The sequence below is a fragment of the Chelonoidis abingdonii genome, chromosome 9 (assembly GCF_003597395.2).
Source record: "Chelonoidis abingdonii isolate Lonesome George chromosome 9, CheloAbing_2.0, whole genome shotgun sequence".
NCBI lineage: Eukaryota > Metazoa > Chordata > Testudines > Testudinidae > Chelonoidis > Chelonoidis abingdonii.
Window position 1 is genome coordinate 42,226,816 of NC_133777.1, and position 19,689 is coordinate 42,246,504.

At 54.5% G+C, this 19,689-nt stretch overlaps 1 protein-coding gene across 4 annotated transcripts in view; it reads right to left on the reverse strand.

The window, feature by feature from the left end:
- Nucleotides 1-14,821: 14,821 nt before the first annotated feature.
- The window catches only part of ZNF609 (zinc finger protein 609), a 131,884-nt gene continuing 127,016 nt past the window's right edge, over nt 14,822-19,689 (reverse strand). For all 4 annotated transcript variants that reach the window (XM_032791181.2, XM_032791182.2, XM_075069444.1 and 1 more), the window contains 2 exons: nt 19,151-19,229; nt 14,822-18,488 (listed from right to left, as the gene is read on the reverse strand). In XM_032791181.2, the coding sequence (XP_032647072.1) occupies nt 19,156-19,229 (74 nt within the window). In that variant the 3' untranslated portion in view covers nt 14,822-18,488; nt 19,151-19,155. The remainder of the gene's footprint in view (nt 18,489-19,150; nt 19,230-19,689) is intronic.

Below are 19,689 nucleotides of genomic sequence, written 5' to 3' on the forward strand. Positions count from 1 at the left end.
TCCAGGGCAGCTTACAAAGCTGTGGAATAGTCCCCTCAAGAAAGTGGTAGGAGCTGTAAAACTAAACTCACTGAAATACACTGAATGGACTAACCCTGCATTGTCCCTGTTAAGACTGACTGACTGGCTGATCTCCTGGATGAGTAGGCAAAGCAGTTTAAAGTGTAGTGAGATTCCACTCTGTATTAACTTGCACACTCAACAATGTATTTGTCTTGCAGGGTTTCTTGAGTAATGAGGCGATTGCAGATTTCTCTCTAAAACCTAAAATTCTCCACTGTTAAAAGTATCTTACATTTATTCATATAGCATGAAATGTGGCAGCTTTTAAAACCTTTTTGTTTTTCTGCTACTTAAATGGTTTTCTCTAGATCTTGATAAAATTGCTTGGTAACTTCCTATGTAAAGTTACATCCTGATCGATAGGTCTCACCCAACAATTTAATTGTAACTAGGTGTGAATAGTGTAGCATCCAAGTTTGGAGCAGTAAGCAGTGATGTTTGGCCATGTTTGATTGTTCTAATATCACCTTCAAAGAGCTGGAAGATAAACTGCACCCTACGACCTTGTCTACCAAATTTTGTCAACAAAAGTTAAGCTGACAATCAAAAACCGGTATAATTATGTTGCCTGTGCATGTTCATACAACCTTCCTTTTGTCACAGAATGCGTTCACAGTTGGTGCTCTAGCATTGACAGAGCAGTGCATTGTGGGTAGCTATCCCACTGTGATACATGCCACCTCGTGCAGCTAGGAGTTGTTGGAAGGCGGAGTGGATCACAGTGTGTTATGGGTTTTGACTCTGTCCCATGATTCAGTTCTTTTCATCCCAGCATTCCATTGGCTTCCAACTGTGTGTTGCGGAATTTTTCAACGTACCCGTTTACTGTGCACACACCATCTCTATGTGAAAAGATGGATCCTGCGCTGCTGTCTACTTTTGTGGTCACTGTTATCAGCACACTGGCGCTGCCTTTAGGGCAAGTTAGACCTAAATGAGGAAAATATTCCTATGGTCATAGCAGCCTGGTGCATGCTCCACAATATTTGTGAAGCTAAGGGTGAAAAGTTTCCCCCATGGTGGAGCATGGAGGCAGATAGCCCAGCTGCCAAATTTGAGCAGCCAGATACGAGGGCTATTTGAGGGCATAACGGGGCTGCTCCAATGAGGGAGGTTTTGAGGCAGCATTTTGACAATGATCATCAGTCATGTGTCTTTCTATACAGCACTGTGCCATGCTTTAACTTGCCACCTTGTATAAAAATTGTGATGCCGGACTGGGATTCGTAGTCAACAAATGATCCACTATGTATGTACCATGGAGCTGAGCAGCTGCATAGGTAAGCTGATTGGGAAGGAGGACTCAGAAGCCAGGGGAGAAGAGGTAGAGGTGTGGAGATCTCCCATTCTCACATCAGCCTGGAGATGTGTGGGACACTGGAAGGAAGAAGATACTCTTCCCCAGTAACTGGTAGCAGTTTGACCCTTCCCATACATACTGGCTGAGGTAAAACGGAGCTGCTAAGCAGGGTGTTGAAGGACTCCTTTCACACAACGATGGCAGAAGACTTGATTTGGGGATTGCTCCTGGACAGTCCCACAGACCAAACCTCTTTTATCTGTCTTCTGCTTACTCCTTTGGCAAAGGTATCTGATAAAGTGCCCACATCCTGGGGGAAATGAGTGTGTAATGGGCTAAATGAGAAAAGTCCAGTGGAAATTAGGGGCTGTAGGTGGGGAGAAAACATGAGGAGGTAGAGAACATGCCGTGGGGAGATGGAGAAAACGTAGGAAAAGATCTGTTAGAGGGAAATAAAAATAGAAAAACACCAGTGAGGGTAAGCTGGAGTCTTATTCCTTTGCATTGGGTGGTGGGGGGGAACAGTCTGCAGGCATTCACTCTGATCAGGAGGGTTTAATCCTCAGGCTAGTGGCCATTCAGTACATTCTTATTCCAGCTTTCAGGCCCGGAGCAATAATGGTTCTCTGCAGCCTGAGCTCAGCTGGGGCTCAATTTGCCTTATTTCTAAGCAGCAGTGGGGTTTCTCCAACCTTTGTACTGTTACAGTTCAATAGTAACTGGCTCTAAACCAAGAGCTTTAAATGTGTTAGTCTAATGCAGGGGTCGGCAACCTTTCAGAAGTGCTATGCTGAGTCTTCATTATCACTCTAATTTAAGGTTTCATGTGCCAGTCATACATTTTAACATTTTTAGAAGGTCCCTTTCTATAAGTCTATAATATATAAACTATTGTATGTAAAGTAAAAAAGGTTTTTAAAATGTTTAAGAAGCTTCATTTAAAATTAATTTAAAATGCAGAGCCCCCCTGGGTTAGTGGCCAGGACTGTGAGTACCACTGACAATCAGCTTGCATGCTGCCTTTGGCACGTGTGCCAAAGTTGTCTACCCCTGCTCTAATGGCTGGAATCCTCAGCTGAAAGCCATGGACTGAGGGCACCTCTCATGCAGGGAATATTGGGGTAGTGATTCCTCCTCAGGGTCAGATGGTGACTGACTTTAAAACAGGGTATAAATAAAGCTTGGGGGGGTGTTGGTTGAGTGTTCAGTGAGGGGGGAATCACTCTCATTTGGGGGGGGGGGGGAATTTTGACTGTGGCCTGGAACTAGTCTTTAGAGGCTCAGTGCGTGGCCCCTTGTGGGAGGAAATGACTGATGACAGCACATTAAGAGTGTTTGCAGAAATTATAGCAATGTGGTTTTGGAGCGCAGCGAAGTAAAGGAGGCAGGTTTCTAAGGAATGCTGCTGTACAAAGGAGCTCATTTACCTGTGCATTTAGCTACTGCAACCTCTGAATCATTACAAACCAGCTGTGGGGAGCACTTCAGCTCAGGCAGCTACACTCCAGCTTAAACCCCTGCAGTTAGGAGGAAAATGAGGTTGTGTTGGGCTGAGCTGTAGAGGCGCTTAAGCCCCTCTGCACTGAGATGTGCAGGTTTCATAACTCCTACTCCAATTCTACATCCTGCCTAGCACTTGGTGTGTTTGTATCAAGCCTAGAGCCTGCTGCTGTGGCTTTATTCCTCCATGCCACAGTCCTGATCAAAACAAGTGCCAGGGAATTCATACACTAGCTAAGAACCTTACACCTAAAGCAGGATTTTTAGACAAATTAAGGAGCAACTTTGTCCCCTTGTGCATAGGCGTTACCAGGTTGCATGTAAGGAAAGGGTTATATACTAGCTCCTAAATATAGTACTTCATGGTCTTTCTACAAGCTGAAGATAAACACAAAGCAGCTTGTAACTTGTTATGCTGACTGAAGCAGCATGACAGTGAAAATAGGGCATGGTTACCATCTGCTCTCAGGGGGAAGGGGCCCCACCCCTGCTGGCTGCTATTGGGGTGGGGTGTTGGAACATAAATAGAAAGAACTTCTCACCTGACCTGAGTGAGTGTCAGGCACTTGGTCTGTATCCAGCAATGCAGCCCTTTCAAAGGTGCATTTCACGGTAGGAGGCACTTCATAAAGCTAGCTTAGCTGTGCACCTAGGCTCTGCATAGCACAGCCTTAGCCCATAATTAGGCCAGTGACAGAGCTGTGAATTTACATGACCTGTATGAAAGGGAGTTTCAAAAATTGGCAGTAGGGTGGTACTATAGATAACTTATACCCCTGGAACGGGCCTGTCTTGCACTCTACTGGAAGACTGCAGCAGGAGCACCCTCTCCTATAAGGGGTAGAAGCTTCCTGCCTTCACCTTTCTCATTTAAATTAAAGCTAAATTTGACCAACTCCTAATTGCATTTACCGCGACAAGCTGTGGAGTTGCTACAGCCAAGTTAAAGGGTCTGAGCTGGATGTAGTCTCCCATGCTGCACGCCATCTTTGGCTGCTGATGATCTCCATAAAGTGCTTGTGATTGACAGTGAGGTATCTTCCACTGTCCACCATGCTATGGAGGTGGCTGGAGCTTCGCACCTCCTTGGTCTAGGGGCGCTGATGCTAGACTCTGTGGAATACAGCTACTGGCATTCAGCTCTCTCTGCTCAAACTGTCAGCTTTCTGAGAACAGAACATGGACAGAGACTGTCTCCACAATGCACCACCGTTCACGGCTCACCACTGTCCAGCCAGAACAGGCTTTCAACACAATCTTCTCGTGCTCTTCTAACCGTGGGCTAGTGCTATAGCTGCAGGGCTGGTTAGAGAGGTCACAGGTATATTTTTACAATGCAGAAACAGCTCTTTGCTCCATGCTCCCATTTTCATATTCAAAACCAGCTGGCCTGTGTCCACACCAACTTCTAACACCCAGAAATCTCATGCTCAGGCTGGGATAGGGCTTGGCTGGAGTAAGGGTATTGGTGCTGGTATAAATGACTACAGTGAGAGCATCCCTAAGGGAGAGAGACTGCAGGAGGGTGGTTGCCCTGCTGACTGACATGGGTGAGTGTAACCAGTTCAGGGGGTTGTACATTGGTGCAAAATCCCCAAACCAAAGCCATAGGCCGAGCATAGCCGTGAAGGGATCGGAGGGGCAGGCTGGAGAAGCTGAGCCAAACAAGGTCGCATAAAACTTTAACCTTCTGTGTGACGTCTCTCCTTAAAGGGGACCTGCAAAGGCAAATAAAGCTGTGTCTACACTGCGCGCCTTACACCAGCACAGCTATGCCACTGCAGCCATGCCAAGCTGGGTGGCTGCTCTTCACTGTGGGGAGAGAGCGCTCCCGGTGACAAAACAAAACCACTTCCACCCCAGGGCTGGGCAGCCGGGTGAGCCTGCGTCTCGGCTCCCACCAGCTGACAAGGGCTTGGGTTAAAAGGGGGGTCAGCAAAAAGTAAAACCCTCACGTGTTAAATGAACTAACACTCCCTTCCATTCCCCAGGGGGCACCTGGAGTGCATCGAGGTGCGGGGGGCCTGAAGAATTAGGCATCCACTTCCTGCTCAGTGGTGATAGGGTTTGGAGACCTAACTCCAGTGAGCCCCTTGAAAAGCCCAGTCTCCAGCACTAGTTGTTTTTTCTTAGGCATGTAAAATTCACACTAAGCTTGTTAAAGTGACAAGGCAGCAGGACTGACTGACTGCTGGAGTTACAGGGGACTGGTGCAGGTGCAAAAAGTATTTTCCTGCCCATCTGTGCCGGTTACTGGGGCTGGAGGAATTTTTTTCCTCCCCTTACCAGGTATGTCTTGTGCCTGGGTTATGCTGGTAGCCAAAGTCCTGGCAGCACTCTGCAGGGGCATGTCTGCTGAACCTCCTGGGCCCATATTGGCCCCAATCATATGGAGGTTCAGCAGAGATGCCAGGAGGAGGAGTCTGGTCACGAGATCATCTCCCAGCCCCACCACACTCGACGGGGGGCCTTGGGCCTGTCAGGGTGGAGGCTCTGGTCTCTCTGCTATCTTCCAAAAGGCTCTATGCCTCCAAGCAGAAAAGACTGAGTATAGATTCAAGCCTGCCTGTGTTACCTTTCACCTCAGTCCAAACAGTCCTGGCTGTAGGACTTGTGGAGAGGAGTCCTGAATCTAGCTGCTCCTCACCCACCTTGTGCAGTGGCTCAGGAGGGGCTATGAAAAGTGCTGACTAGGTTGAGTTGTGATAGTTCCAGCTGGGCAGTGGTGTCATGCATGAGGGGCTTGCTTTCTGCATGTACTCCTCTGTGTGCTGAGTCTAACCCCTCGGAAGGGAGGGGGCAGGGCCCACCTATTTAATGACACTAGCTCTACCACTGCAGTGTGCATGAGATGCTAACATCTTGCTGTATCTGGTGCACAGCTATCTGTCTGCACCTGTAGCTGTGGCCAGGTGTTCTGGGGGGAGAAGGCTGGCACAACCCTGCTGCCCCCAAACAGGTGTGAGCAGCAAAGATACAGGAACAAAATGCAGCAGCGAAGTTAAGCCACAACAACTGTCTTCCAGTGTCTGCCCCTGTCCTCCTCCCCCAGCACCCCAGGGGAGTGGAAACCAACGGGAGGCTGCATTGACAGCCATGCTGTCCGCCTGCCAGGATGGCCCCTCTTGGACCCCAGGAAGTGGTACCTCCAGCTAGCCAGCAAGGGGGGAGGGCAAGATGCACAGCCTGCAGCAGCACAGCACCACAGGGGGTGGGGGGAGCACAGGGTCAGGGAATACTGCCAAGGGAGCAGTGTCAGGGACCCCTGAGGAGAACATGCAGAGTGAAGCCGCTAGTGCCCTGGCACAGGCTCATGGACAGGCCAGGTGAGGTGGCTCCACCCTCACCCTCTGTGTTGGGCTGTGAGGAAACCGTTCTCGGGTGCCAGTTGCTCTTCTCCCTGCCCGCTGGCTCGGCCCACCAGTGCAGTGGGTGAGTGTGGTATGGGGGCTGGGCAGGAACACCTCAGGACTGCTCTGACCAGGCCGGTGCTCCCACTCCTGCCCAGTGTGGCCAACTGGCCAGTTTTTCTACTGCCTTGCTGGCTGCAACATTCCTTTTGTCCTCACCTGTAAGCCAGGTGCATGCAGTGGGGGGGGGGGGGTGGCAGGTACCCCCCCCCCAACTCCAGCAGAGGAGGGCCTGGATGCCCCCATGAAGTACGGCATAAGAGCTGGCTCTCTCTCCCGCTGCTGCAATGGCACCAGCTGACGTGGCGTAGCCAGGTGGAGGGAACGGGGAGCAATAGGAAAAAAAGGCGCCACCCCCTGCGGCTCTTTTACTCACCCGGTGGTGCTCCAGGTCTTCGGCGGCAGGTCCTTCACTCGCTCTGGGTGTGTCTTCAGCAGCACTGAAGGTCCCACCGCCAAAATGCTGCCAAAGACCTGGGCCGAGTGAAGGTCCCGCCGCCAGAGACCCGGAGTGCCCTCAGGAGAGTAAAATAAAAGCACAGCAGAGGGTGGCACCTTTTTTTTTAAATCGCTCCCCCGGGTGACTACAAAGGCACCAGGAAAGGGACAAGGCGCCACTTGTGCTCAGTGGAGGAGCAGCCGCTCCCCCAGCTCCCCTCCTAGCCACACTACTGCAGCCGAACCCGAGTGCAAAGCACAAAGGACATCAGGGGCTGTGTCCGGAGACCGACTTAGGCAGCCGGGCAAGCCGCTGGCCTCAGCGCCTGTTACACAACACTAGGTAAGCGCCTTAATTACTCTACCTCCTGCTCCGTTGATAGCTGGGGCTGCTCAGAAGCAGCCAGCGCTATCACTTTGATGGGTTTGCCAGCCCACTAAGCCTTGCTGCAGACGTCAACAAACCCTCTTAACCTTTGCACTCCTGTGTGGCGGAGTCCTGCCTGTGCTCCAGGTCAGCGGGGGCTGGCTGGCACGTTGGGCCCTGGGGTGGCCAGTCACTGAGCAGTGCCCCAGGGCCCTGGCTAGCACCTGGCATCACTGACTGGGTAGGAAGCAGAGCCCACACGCATTACAGGCCCATGCACAGAGCACCTTGCTCAGGTACCACACACCCCACTGCGTGGTGGGGGAGGGAGCCTAGAGACACAGGGAAGAGTGGCACTGGGGCAAGGGATCTGAACTGGGGCACAAACCAAGCGGCCCAGGGCAGGTCTGTGCATCCTCCACCTCCTCCTGCCCTCATGTGTTAGTGCCCAACACCTGGCAAAGCATGAGGGTGGAGGATGGGCCGGAGGGGCTCCCAGGCCAGGGCTGTAATGGGACCTGAGCATATGAGCGCTGCAATATGCCTGGGGCAGATGCCAGGGCAGGTGTTTGTGGGGCCAGGTGCTCAACATACATCACACCTATGGTTTCTCTCCCAGCCTTCCCTGCCAATGCCCCCCATGCTCAGAGCACAGAGAGCAATTCTGCTCCTGACACCTGCGTCGGGGAGGGTGGGCTCTACACGGCTTCCAGCACCTGGGATTTATTTGAGTCCCAAAAGCCCCCAGGGACTGACTGAGTGACCTGAGGGCAGAAAGACCATTTTGCCAGGCCCTTTCCAGCCCAGCGCACCGGGCTGGGTCACAGGCCATGTGGCAGTGGCGGGAGGCAGCCAGAGCGGGGACACAGTATCCATGAAGCAGCACAGTGCTAATGGCAACCCCCAGCCCTGCGGCAAAGTGGGGCAGGCCGCCTCCCTGCTCCATGGCACAGTTCACGTGTAGCCCCCACACACACCCCCAGTGCACGCACAGCAGGCTCACAGCTGAAACTACGCCCTGACAGAACATTCCAGGAGGCTTATGGGTGAAAAGGGATTTTTTTCTTTAGCTGAGTGCACCCGCTCCAGAGGCCCCAGGCATCGCAACACTGGCTCATCAGCCCAGAGCCAACCCACACACTCACCCCCCTCATCCCCCAGCGTGACAAGGAAGTGTGGGGAACTTCAGCAGGTCAGCGTCGCCAGGCCCTACACCTCACCTGCTGCCCTGCCTGCACTTCTGGTGCCCCCCCAGCCCAGTCTGGACTGTTTGGGTCCTCAGCAGGTTAGTTCCATAGAGCAGGGCAAAAGGGTCTGCATGGGGCTTCACGAAGCTCTGCCTTGTGAGGAAAGGTGCAGGGAAGAGACAGGTGCCGGCAGGGCCTGGCCCTGATGGTAAAGTTCATGCTAGGTGCAGGGACATAATGGATTTGGAGCTAACACTGGAAAAAGCCACAGCTGACAGCTCCACAATTACAATGAGCTGACAGGCCAGTCACACCACTCAGCCAGTGTTTCACTGCAGGCGTTTACACAGGCATCAGGTACTCTTAGGTCTGGGTTGTTGAGGTTATTTTCTTTATACAGACTGGCTAGACCTGATTTTTTGTTTGTTTGATTGGTTTTTTAAATTAAAGCTGACATGCAGATGCAAATGCCATGATCAGACAAGCTGGGTGAGGTTAGAGCCTTTATTGGCCCAACTTCTGTGGGCGGCATGGCCTAGCCTCTGAGGGACACCGCTTCACGTTCAGGCGCAAAAACTTAACTCCGTCCCCAGCAGAAGTTGGGCCAATAAATGGTGTTACCTCCCTCACCCATTCACCCACCCAGCCCAAGCTGTCTGGGACTACAGGGCTCCAGCACCAGCGCCCCCATGCTTGCAGCATGGCAGAACGCGCAGGGGTACACACAGATGGGGCATGTCGCTCTCATACGTCAAGCACCATGGTGCTGACCTCCAGAGGTCCCAACTGACACTGACACTGGCCCCCCTGGGCACCAACTGCTGCCTTAGTTTCTGTGAGCTGAAAGCCCTCCCAGGGTTACCCAGGAACCTGGGCCCCTGGTAGGGTGACCAGATGGGATGAAGAAAATATTGGGACACATGGTGGGGGGGCATATTGCCGGCAGAACAACAACAACAACAAAAGTGCGATGTCCCAAAGTGCTGGAGTCCCGCCGGCAGAGGAGGGGAGGGGGAGAAAGAAAAAAAACAGAGTCCTGGAGTCCCGCCGGCGAGGGGGAGAGGGGCGGGAGTAGAGTGCCGCCGGCACAGGGAAAAAAAGCGTGGAGTCCCGCCAGCCGGCAGAGCGGGGGAGGGAGGGAAGCAGAGTCCTGCCGGCGGAACAAAACAAAACAAAAAAACAGGAGTGTGAAATATCGGGACAAATTGGGTCCCAACCAAACATCAATCAGGACGTGGGACAAGCGCCTAAAAATTGGGACAGTCCTGGGACGTCTGGTCACCCCAGGCCCTGGAGCAATTGAATGTTTTAGAAATGAAATGCCAAGCTTAGGGAGCCGGGCAGCTATTAGGGCAAGAATGCTGTTGGTTTGCCAAACTACACTCAATAAACCCTTGAACCTGGGCCAGATCAGCTGCTTCCAGTCCTACAATTTCAGCTGGGCTTCTAGTCTAAATCTCTGTAAAATTACCACCAGGTAGGGGTTGGAGGGATGAGTAGCCAAACTTCTCACCCACTTCAGTGGGAGGCCCAGCTGTGCAGCAGGCTCGTTACAGTCAGATACGCAAGTCCCATCACAGGTAGCTGTTAAAAAGATGCTTTGTTCCAACCCAGAGGTGGCTGCATTTTGTGGTGCAGGGAGCAGTTCCTGTGTACACGTGCGCGGTTTACTTAGAGGCATTGCTATAGCAGTCACCACCACGCTAGCTGTGCTTTATAGTCTCCTTAAGGCAAGAGAAGGGTGTGACTTGTCCCAACGGACAGACCTAAGATGTCCTGTCTCCCAGCTCTGTGCCTGTCAGTAAGCCTGTCCCGGGGGATACCTTGCATCATCCGCAAACACACCTTTGTGCATCCCCCAACCTGGGCCTCTCCAGCCCCCCATCAACTGAAAACCCCTCTAACAGGCCATTTGCAGTACTTGCCACAAGTTCCTCTCCTCCTACTCCATCCTGGAGCCCCTCACCATAGCCTCCAGCCCCTCCACTCTGCGGAAAGAGCTCTCCACTGATGGCTCTAGTCCAGCCTCCTGCTCCTTGCCCATTGTGGCAGGGGAGAGACTTGCTCATACACCTCTGAGATATTGCCCTCCCTGGCTCCTGTCGCTTCTGGTTCTCCTTGCTCTGCAACTCTCCCCCCTAGTTGCCGGCTCCTCATCTGCTCTCCTGGGGGATCCTCTTCTCGCTGCAGCCTCTTCCCCTGTCCAGTCCCACATCCCAGCCTGGCCCCACGTCCCCTCCTGGCTGCCTCACCATCAGCATGGCCCAAGCCCACCTGCAGGTCTCCCTATCCCACTCTGTCATTGCCAATGCCCCCATCTGCCTTGTGCTCAGGCCCATACAGAACCTTCCATTGCTCCATACAACTGGTGAAATCCAGCCCCTTCTGCCACAAGGGTCCAGTGTGCAGTTTTCCTCCCAATCCAGATGGCAAACATTCCAGCCTCCCCACCACCCCCCAGGGCCTGCACTTGGTACAAGGCACCACAGTCACCTCCCTGCCCCATGGATCAGATCACTTCACCTCTGTGCCTGGCTCCCTGCTCACACTTCATCATGCTCAGCTTCACAGCCCTACATACCCACCCCTAGACCCCTGTTCTGCAAGCACCACCAGCCCCTCCCCATTTCAGCTGCTTCATTCTGCCCAGTGACCCAGGCACCTCCTTCCAGGCCCCCCCAGTCCATGGACCTTCCTCCTTAGTCATGCATGGCCATTCCCCTCTGCTCCTCAGAGCCCTCCTGGAGCCCCTTGGCTTCTCCAGCCACCATAGAGACAATGTGGACATGCCCCCCGCCCCCCTTACTGATAGCTATGGAGTGAAGGGAAGCACAGGATCCTCTGGTGCTAAAAGCAGAGGGAAGCTGCTCCTGGCTCAGCTACACTGTGCCCTTCCATGAGGGTAGAGGTTTAGCACTGGTCAGGTTCTGGGTCAGCTTTCAGACTTCTCTGCTCCCCTAGCCCTGCTTTCTGCTCCTCTTGCTCCAGCCACATTCACAGCCCATTCTCCCAGCCAACATCCCTTCCACGCCCCAAGCCAAGGACACAGAACTAACAACTCAGCACATGGAGCTGCAGCAGACAGACCAATTCGAGCTGTACCCAGGGCCTTCCAGACTTGGGCAGGTTTTGATCCCACTCCCCTGTCCATGTTCCAAACCTGCTGTAAGATCCCTTCTCTTTAGGCATCTCTGCCCCCACTCAGATCCAGCCCTGCTCTGCCAGGGAGGGCCAGCCCCAGCCTCCTCAAGGAGCAGTTGAAGCCCTTGGGAATCTGCCTGTTCTGGACTCACATGGCCCAGCCCTTCTCTGCCATACATGCCCCCTTTCAGCTAGGCAGTAGGGTGCACAAATGGAAGTTACAAGGGCAGCATTCTGCACCCATTCCCTCTGTCTCCTCCTGTTTCACACGCCCTCTGCGTGGCCAAGACTGACTGTGAGATCAGAGTACCAGCCGGGGCCTGCATGTCAAGGCCTCTCAGGCTCCTTTGTTGCTGTTGCCTGAGAGCCTGACATGATGTTTGTGCAGCTCTCCCATGAACTGAGCCATGAGGCCTTATCTTCACTATTCCAGCTCCACAGCCAGCTGAGCACCTCTACACAGGACACCAGCTGTCACTTTCTCCGTGGGGAGAGGACAAGGTTACTTTATGTGGATGCCTTTTCTTGAGAAGGGACCACCATGCAAAATGCAGCTAAAAGACCCCACCGGTCTTTAGGCTAAGGGTGTGTCTATACAGGGACATCCAATGCAAATGAACTAAAGGAGTGAATTGGAAGTGGATTAGTTAAACCACATTAAATCCCTGACTGGATGCTGCTATTCAGAATTAAAGTGGCCTTAATCATAGAATATTAGGATTGAGAGAGACCTCAGGAGGTCCTCTAGTCCAATCCACTGCTGAAAGCAGAACCAACCCCAAATCATGCCAGCCAGGGCGCTGTCAGATCAGGCCTTAAAAACCTCTAAGGATGGAGATTCCACCACCTCCCTAGGTAACCCATTCCAGTGCTTCACCGCCCTCCTAGTGAAATAGTGTTTCCTAATATCCAGCCTAGACCTCCCCCACTGCAACTTGAGACCGTTGCTGCTCCTTCTGTCACCTGGTACCACTAAGAACAGCTTAGCTCCATCCTCTTTGGATCCCCTCTCCAGGTAGTTGAAGGCTGCTATCAAATCCCTAACTCTTCTCTTCTGCAGACTAAATAACCCCAGTTCCCTCAGCCTCTCCTCGTAAGTAATGTGCCTCAGCCCTCTAATCATTTTTGTTGCCCTCCACTGGACTCTCTCCAATTTGTCATCCTTTCTGTAGTGGGAGGACCAAAACTGGACACAATACTCCAGGTGTGGCCTCACCAGTGCCAAATAGAAGGGAATAATTGCTTCCCACAATCTGCTGGCAATGCTTCTAATACAGCCCAATACGCCGTTGGCCTTCTCGGCAACAAGGGCACACTACTGACTCATATCCAGCTTCTCGTCCACTGTAATCCCCAGGCCTTAATTTGGTTAAATTTAATTCACTTTTCAAGTGAATTAAAATAAACTGAATTAAAGCCACTTTAATTCTGAATGAGGGTGTTCACAGAGGGATTTATTAATGCAGTTTAACTAATCCACTTCAGATTCACAATTTTAGTTAATGTGAATTAATTTTCCTGGATGTTCCTGTGTAGACAAGTCCTAAGTCTCTTCCTGGATCACAGACACATTAGGTCAGGCTGACCTAATGTTCAGACCCTTTGTGCCTTCTAAAGTGAGCAGCATGCCCTACTGCAGGAAAGCATCACAAGGTGACATGCACCATCAGTGGCAGAGCCGCTCTTGGGGCAGGAGAGCTGGTTTATCAGGCTGGATGTGGATAGTGGGCATTTCTCTCCTCCAAGTGTTCATGGCCCATGCTTCTCTCTGACCTAGCTGTGGCGGTTTGGATTCTGTGCTGATCAACCAGCAGTTGCCCAAGCTGTGTCCTCTCCAGAAAGGGCAGGGTTCAGGCGTAGCTGTTGGATCTCCCCTTCCAGTACTGGCTGATGCTCATGAATACCCAGTCCCATCTGGAGACTCTACCCCATAGACGGTCAAGACCCCAGTCCCAGAAGCTGCACCTCCCCCTTCCCCAGAGAGAGCCCAGCCATGGTGCAATAGCCATCTGTGGTGCGAGTGCTGGAGAGGAATGAGAGGGAGGCTGGCTCAGTGGGGTCTCAGGGGCAGTGCTTTTTCTTTGGGGGACTGGAAGCAAGTGACTTCCCAGCACCCACTTGGGAAGGACTGGGGAGGTGGGGGGGGGCGATGACATGCCCACTGTATTGGCCCTATGTAAGGGGCAGCAGAGTGGAAGGTGATGGCGGTTTGTGAACTGGAATCTATTATAAAAGGAGCCAAGTTCAATCATGCTACATGTACAAATTCCTAAGTGACGTTCTCTGGCCTGTGGTAGGCAGGAGACCAGATTGGCTCGTAATCAGGGTCCCTTCTGGCCTTGATATCTGTTAGACGGCAGCTGCCCATGAGAAATGAGGGCTAACAGTGACAGGAGAAGAGGCCAAAGCCAGAGCGGAGTGTTAGCCAGCAGTGCACAAACTGGGGGGTGCAAGAAGTTCTTGGGGGTGGGAGGGAGGTGAACAAAGAAACTGGGATCCCGTGGGGCTCACAGCCATAATAGCAGGAATGGGATAAAAACAGAGTGGGTATTGCGGGGCGGGATTAAATAAAAAGTCCTCCCGCACCACAAACACCGGCTCTCTGGCTGCTCAGCTCTGAAGGCAGCACTGTGGAAGTGAAGGATTACTTTGGATGACAAGTAATTGGGGGTGAGGTGGCGCAACTGAACAAGTTTGGGGTGGGGTAAGCCACCCCGAGCCTAGCAGTGCATGGCCTAGCCATTTAGCTCTTGCTTTCTGGCCTCCAGATGCTGCCTAAGATGACTGTACGGTGAGCAGCAGCTGTAACACGGCAGGGCCTTCGGAAAGGAAGGGAAGTCCAGCGGGGAGGCTTGGAGTTCAGGAACATTGCGCAAGGCACCAGCCCTTGGAAAGCCGCCAGCTTGCCTGGGGATTTAAGCCACTTACCACAGGCTCTCTGTCCACGGCTTTGTCCTAGGTAGGTGGGTAACAGTCCTTGGAAACGAATGGTGCCTCCAGAATCCGCCAGGCACATTCTGCTCCTGCTGTGCTGGACATGGGACCAGGCATGTTTTCTTAGGAGCAGCCTGGCTCTGCCACTGTGCAGGGGTGACCAGCTTGGTCACACGACCTCTTTGGAGCATGTGGGTCCTGCCAGGAACGCCCAGCTAAGGCAAGTTCCCTGCCGGCCTGGCAAGCACAAAGCCATGGTGCTCCTGGTTTTAGCCTTGTCTATGGTCACCTGCAGGAGGCACACCGCCGGCAGGTCTCGTTGTGAGCATTCGCTGCAGCGTCAGGTCAGCAGCTGTGGGAGGGGAGGGGGAATTTGCTACAAACAGCAAATGTCACCCAAGCTCTGCAGGAGTGTGGCGGATGGGAGGAGAGTGGGGGAGCACGTGGGGGATGGGCAGAAAGAAAAAACAACCCTCATATATTTGTGATTGTCTCTTAAAAAGATTTATTCTCTCTCCTTGCCTGACTGGCCCCGGGCAGGGAGAGTGCAGGTTGTGTATATATATATTTATATATATATATATATATATTATAAAAAACAAGGAGCTTGGTAATAATGTACACTTTACAGAAGGGCAGAATCAGGAAGACTGAAATTAAACCCAACACAGCAACTCCAACGGAAGCAAGAGCTAGAACATAAACGCTTCCCCGACCTGCTGGGACCCCTGCTCCCAGTGCTCCAGGGCATGGGGGAAGTAACTCACTGAACAGACACTGCTACAAGGGATGGGAATGCGGGGGGGGGGGGGGGGCGCAGCATCCTACCCAGCCAACCACCCCACTCCCCAGCAGGGGGCGCTGTTGCTGCAGCAGGAGCCCACTAGGAACATTGAAAATGTCAAACCTCAAACTATGGGTTACACCGTGGCTTTAATTAACACCTATGGACAGGCGGAGGCCAGGACCCACTGCAGGTGGCACTTCAAAAAGGTGGGGGGGACCCTTTACCCGTGACTGTTGGCAGCACCTGGGCACAGGGTGATGAATCATCCCAAAAGCCCAAACCCTTCCATTTTCAACCATGCCAGAACCCTCTCTGCCAGCCCCCCCGCCCCTCCCAAGCTACTGGGCCAGGAGTGGCACTGCCCAGCCCCAGGAGATTCCAGGCCCAGCAAGGCTGCCCGACGGTCTCCCAGCTGCTGGAGCCAAAGTGCCTGCTGGGGGGTAGCTGGGGAGCAGACTAGTGACACCACCCCAAGGTACCAGGAACAGACCAACCTCCAGCCCCACCATAAGGAACATGAAGCCACCTGACCCGAACCATCCGACCCCCTTGTTGGTACCAATGCACACAAATGGGTCCCTGCCCCCTGCTGGGAATTGAGTTCCATGGGCCTGCGTGGCTCTGCAGGGTCACGTCATGCCAGCAGCTTGGGAGATGCTTGCCTGGCATATGCAGAGCGAAAGCCTAGGCCCAGGGCTCCCCCAGGGATGGGGCTCTGCCTCCCAAGCCCCCCAGCCAGGCAGTTCCCACCCTCACAGCCAGTCCGACCCTCCCTACCCTGACAGGCTCTAGGAAACCTGCCTGGGCCCCAGGCCATTACACCAGACAAGTGACCAGAGGGCAGCTGCTCTGGGCGGTGGCAGGTGGATTATCTGCTCTGGTTGTGGCTGTCCTGGAGGAGCTGGGGGGCAGTGTAGCATTTCCCAGCCTCCTGCTCCCGAGAACCTGGGAAAAGACCACCCCATCCACGGCCCTTTGGCTGAGCCCTGCAGGAGATGGGAGAGGCTGGGCTGGCCCGGCCCCTCCCATCCAGCAGAGCTTGGCCGTAAGTGAAGCAAGCACCCGGGTTCCTTTGACAGACAAAATGAAAAGGTTAAAAGAATCAGTCCAATGAAGGGTGGCTGCGGGAGGGGGCGGGGCTGCGCGGACACGCTGACTTCATTGGACATCAGGGCCGACACACTGAACAGCGGCTCCTCTTTGATTGACCGGTTGGCGAAGGGCGGGGGGGGGGCTCCCTCCACATGGAAAGAAACAAAAACCAAAACAACGGCTTTCAAACAATTCCTTTTTACAGTATGTACAGCGCCCGCAGGCGGCGCGCAGCCCGGGACAATGGCGACATGGGCACCACGCACACAGCTCCCCAGGGCAGGGACAGCACAGCTCACCAGACACTGCACGGGCTGGGCTGAGCACACAGTGGGGAGTGAGCCAGCCCCTGCTCTGCTGGGGCCCTCCCAGGCCCCAGAGTGAAAGCGACGAGCGAGGGGTGGACCAGGCCGGCTGGGATCAGCTTCGAGTCCCTGCTAACTCCTGGAGATCAGCTCTTCAAAGCAGCACCCCCACGCGGCCCACAGGGCAGGGAGCGCGGCCCTTACGGCACATCAGCAAGGCCAGCTGAGGGGAGACGGCAAAGAGCAGTTGGGCTAACGGAGCCTGGCAAAGCAGTAAGAGTGCTACATCCACTGCCTGGGTATATACGTCCATAGGAGGGGGGGAGAGGTTCACAGCACACACACCGGGGTAGGGGGATGGGCCCAACCGCGTCAGACCCACTGCTCTGTGCTCTCACCACCCAAGTCCCTCACAACTCAGGAATCCAAAATTAAAAACCTGCCAAATGAACTGGAGTTTGGCACGCCCCAGGCAGAGGCCCCTGCAGCAGTCAGGGAGAGATGCTGGTGCCGCCACCGGCTGCTTCCCTAGCCCGGAGCAGACCCGTCCCCCATCTGCACAGACTGGCCAACCTCCGGAGGAGACTGGACTTCATCCAGCATCGGAGGAGCTCCGGACCCCCCAGCCACATGTGCGGAGCCAAAAGCTGGCCTGGCGCACTCCCGCCCTAGCGCTCGCACACACACACTGCCCCCTACACAAACCTAGGGGGCCCCAGCTCTGCGCAGGGAGGAACCATCAGCCCTGCAGGCAGAGCAGGGGGCAGAACGCTCCCAGGACTCAGAGAGGAAGAGCCCACCCAATGGCCTTGTCTGTGCCAAATCAGGATTAGTTTGTGGCACAGCAACCCGTGCCCCCTGCCAGCAGGGAAGGCGGGTGGGGGGGTGGCAGCTGCCACTGCAGCAGGTCTGAGGAAGATGAGTGTAAAGGAGGCAGTGAGGAGGAGGCAGGAGAGACAAGGCTGGCAGGGACGCTGGGAGCCTGAGGGGAGAACCTCTGGCAGCAGAGCACCTGGAGGGGCCAGAACAGCAATTGCTACCGTGGCCAGTGACTTCTGTTCGCCTCCCAGCTGGACTAGTCTGGGCACCCAGCACCTCTCTGCACTGCCTGGACACAGACATATCTGCCCAACACAGGGCATGGCACTCGGGGCACCAGCCAAGTACACGGCTGGAGTGTGAATGTGCCATCCACTACAGTGATGACCCTCCCTCCCCCAACTGCACTGCCGCACGCTCACCCTCCCTGCTGCACTGACACGTGCTCTCCTCCGCACTCTGCAGACGCACGAGCCCACTTGTCTCCCACTGTGCACTGAGCCCACCCCACACCGCACTGAGACATCTGTGGGTGCACGCACGCTCGCCAGAGAGACGCACCCCCCACGTTCCTCGCTGGTACTCTATCAGCACTACTACAAATGAAAAGAGCCCTAAACTTTCTTCCCTGGGACTCCAACTCGGGGGCCAGGCAACTCGACTGTAGCGATCTGGGCTGTAATCCCACGGAGCCAAGTGCAGCTGGAGGGAGGGCTGCGTGCTGAGCAGGCTCGGCTGGCGCTCCCTTTCCACCCCATGTCCTGCACTGCTGTGCTGCTCAGACCTTGGCGAAGCAGTGACCTCCAGAGGGACACTGAATCAAATCCACCGGAAACCCTCTCTGCTTCCATTGCCTCTTCATATGCACCAGGCAGGCGGATCGCTTTCCTTCCCAGGGATGGTGGGCAGTAGAATAAATATTCCTGTAGGTTCCAGCTCCCTGGCTCACAAGGAAAGGGGCGTGGAGGGGGCAGGGACTCCATGTGTCCCATCGGGAAGAGGAAAGTCTGCCTCAGTTTAGGACAGGAACGTCAAACAGAACAATTAACACCATTCAACTGATGTCTAATGGAATTTCCAGCGCTTCCTCATGTGAGCCAGTCACATGACTTGGTACAGACTCCGTTATCCAATCACGGGGTGTCCTGCCAGAAAAATCAAAGGAGAAATCACTCCAGTGCCAACGCTGCTGCATCCACCAAGGGGCGCCCCAGCCACAGGAACCAAGACACACGGTTCCTCCTCCTTCCCTTCTCCTGCAGCGGCTGCAGAATCCCAGGACCCAGAGACGGGTGGGCAAAGCAAACAGCTGCCGCTCACGCAGGCCCTGTAACAGTGTTTACTAAGTAGTCAGGAAACTCCCAGGCTGGGCTAGCAGAGGCTGTGGGTCAGGACTGAGGGGCACCAGCTGAGCTACGGGGGCACCGGACAGCCCAGGCTGGGCTAGCAGGGGGTTATGGGTCAGGATTGAGGGGCACCAGCAGAGCTACGGGGGCACCGGACAGCCCAGGTTGGGCTAGCAGGGGGCTGTGGGTCAGGAGGGAGGGGCACCAGCTGAGCTACGGGGGCACCGGACAGCCCAGGCTGGGCTAGCTGTGGGTCAGGAGGGAGGGGCACCAGCAGAGCAAAGGACCTAGGACACTTTGCTTGGTTCTACCCTCTGCCCCGAGACCCCAAGCTCTCTCGATCCCACTGCAATGTTACCTTTGTCCAGCAGCTGGAGGCTCTCCCTGCTCAGCTGTTCCCATGCCCTGGGTCTCTCCCCCCCCTTCCCATCCCCTTTGCGGGAGTGGTGCAGCAGTCTTACCATTCTCACCTCCTGGGAGGCGGGTACAAGGAGGGAGCAGAGCCCTGCTGACTGGCCACGATGGCTGTTGAAGAGAGACCTGCAGCGAGAAGCAGAACTGGAAGGTGACCTGGTGCCTACAGCGGTGCCATGGGAAGGTGGCATCTCCAGGGCAGTCCCAGGGGGTGAGCTAGCAGCTCAGCCACCTTCCCGTCATCACCACTTGCTGTGAAGTGTGTTCTGGAATGGGGACAGCTCTGGGGCTGAACCGAGAGCAGCCCCTTACCTGCTTCAACCCTGAGTTGGCAGGGCCCCGCACGGGAGCTTTTCACCATGTGCATCCAGGGGAGGTCTGTACTACTGCATTCCTCAGCTCAATTCCAGCCCGATGTGCTGCTTCACAGAGATCAGCCAGGAGGAGGCGCTCTCCCATTACTTATATTTGCATATCCTGCTGCCCCAGCTGCAGCCCCAGTAACACTTGCTACCCCACCCCTGTATTCCCAGCCTTGCATGCTCCCTCCAGCCCTTCTCTTCTCTGGGCTCCACACCCCAGGCAG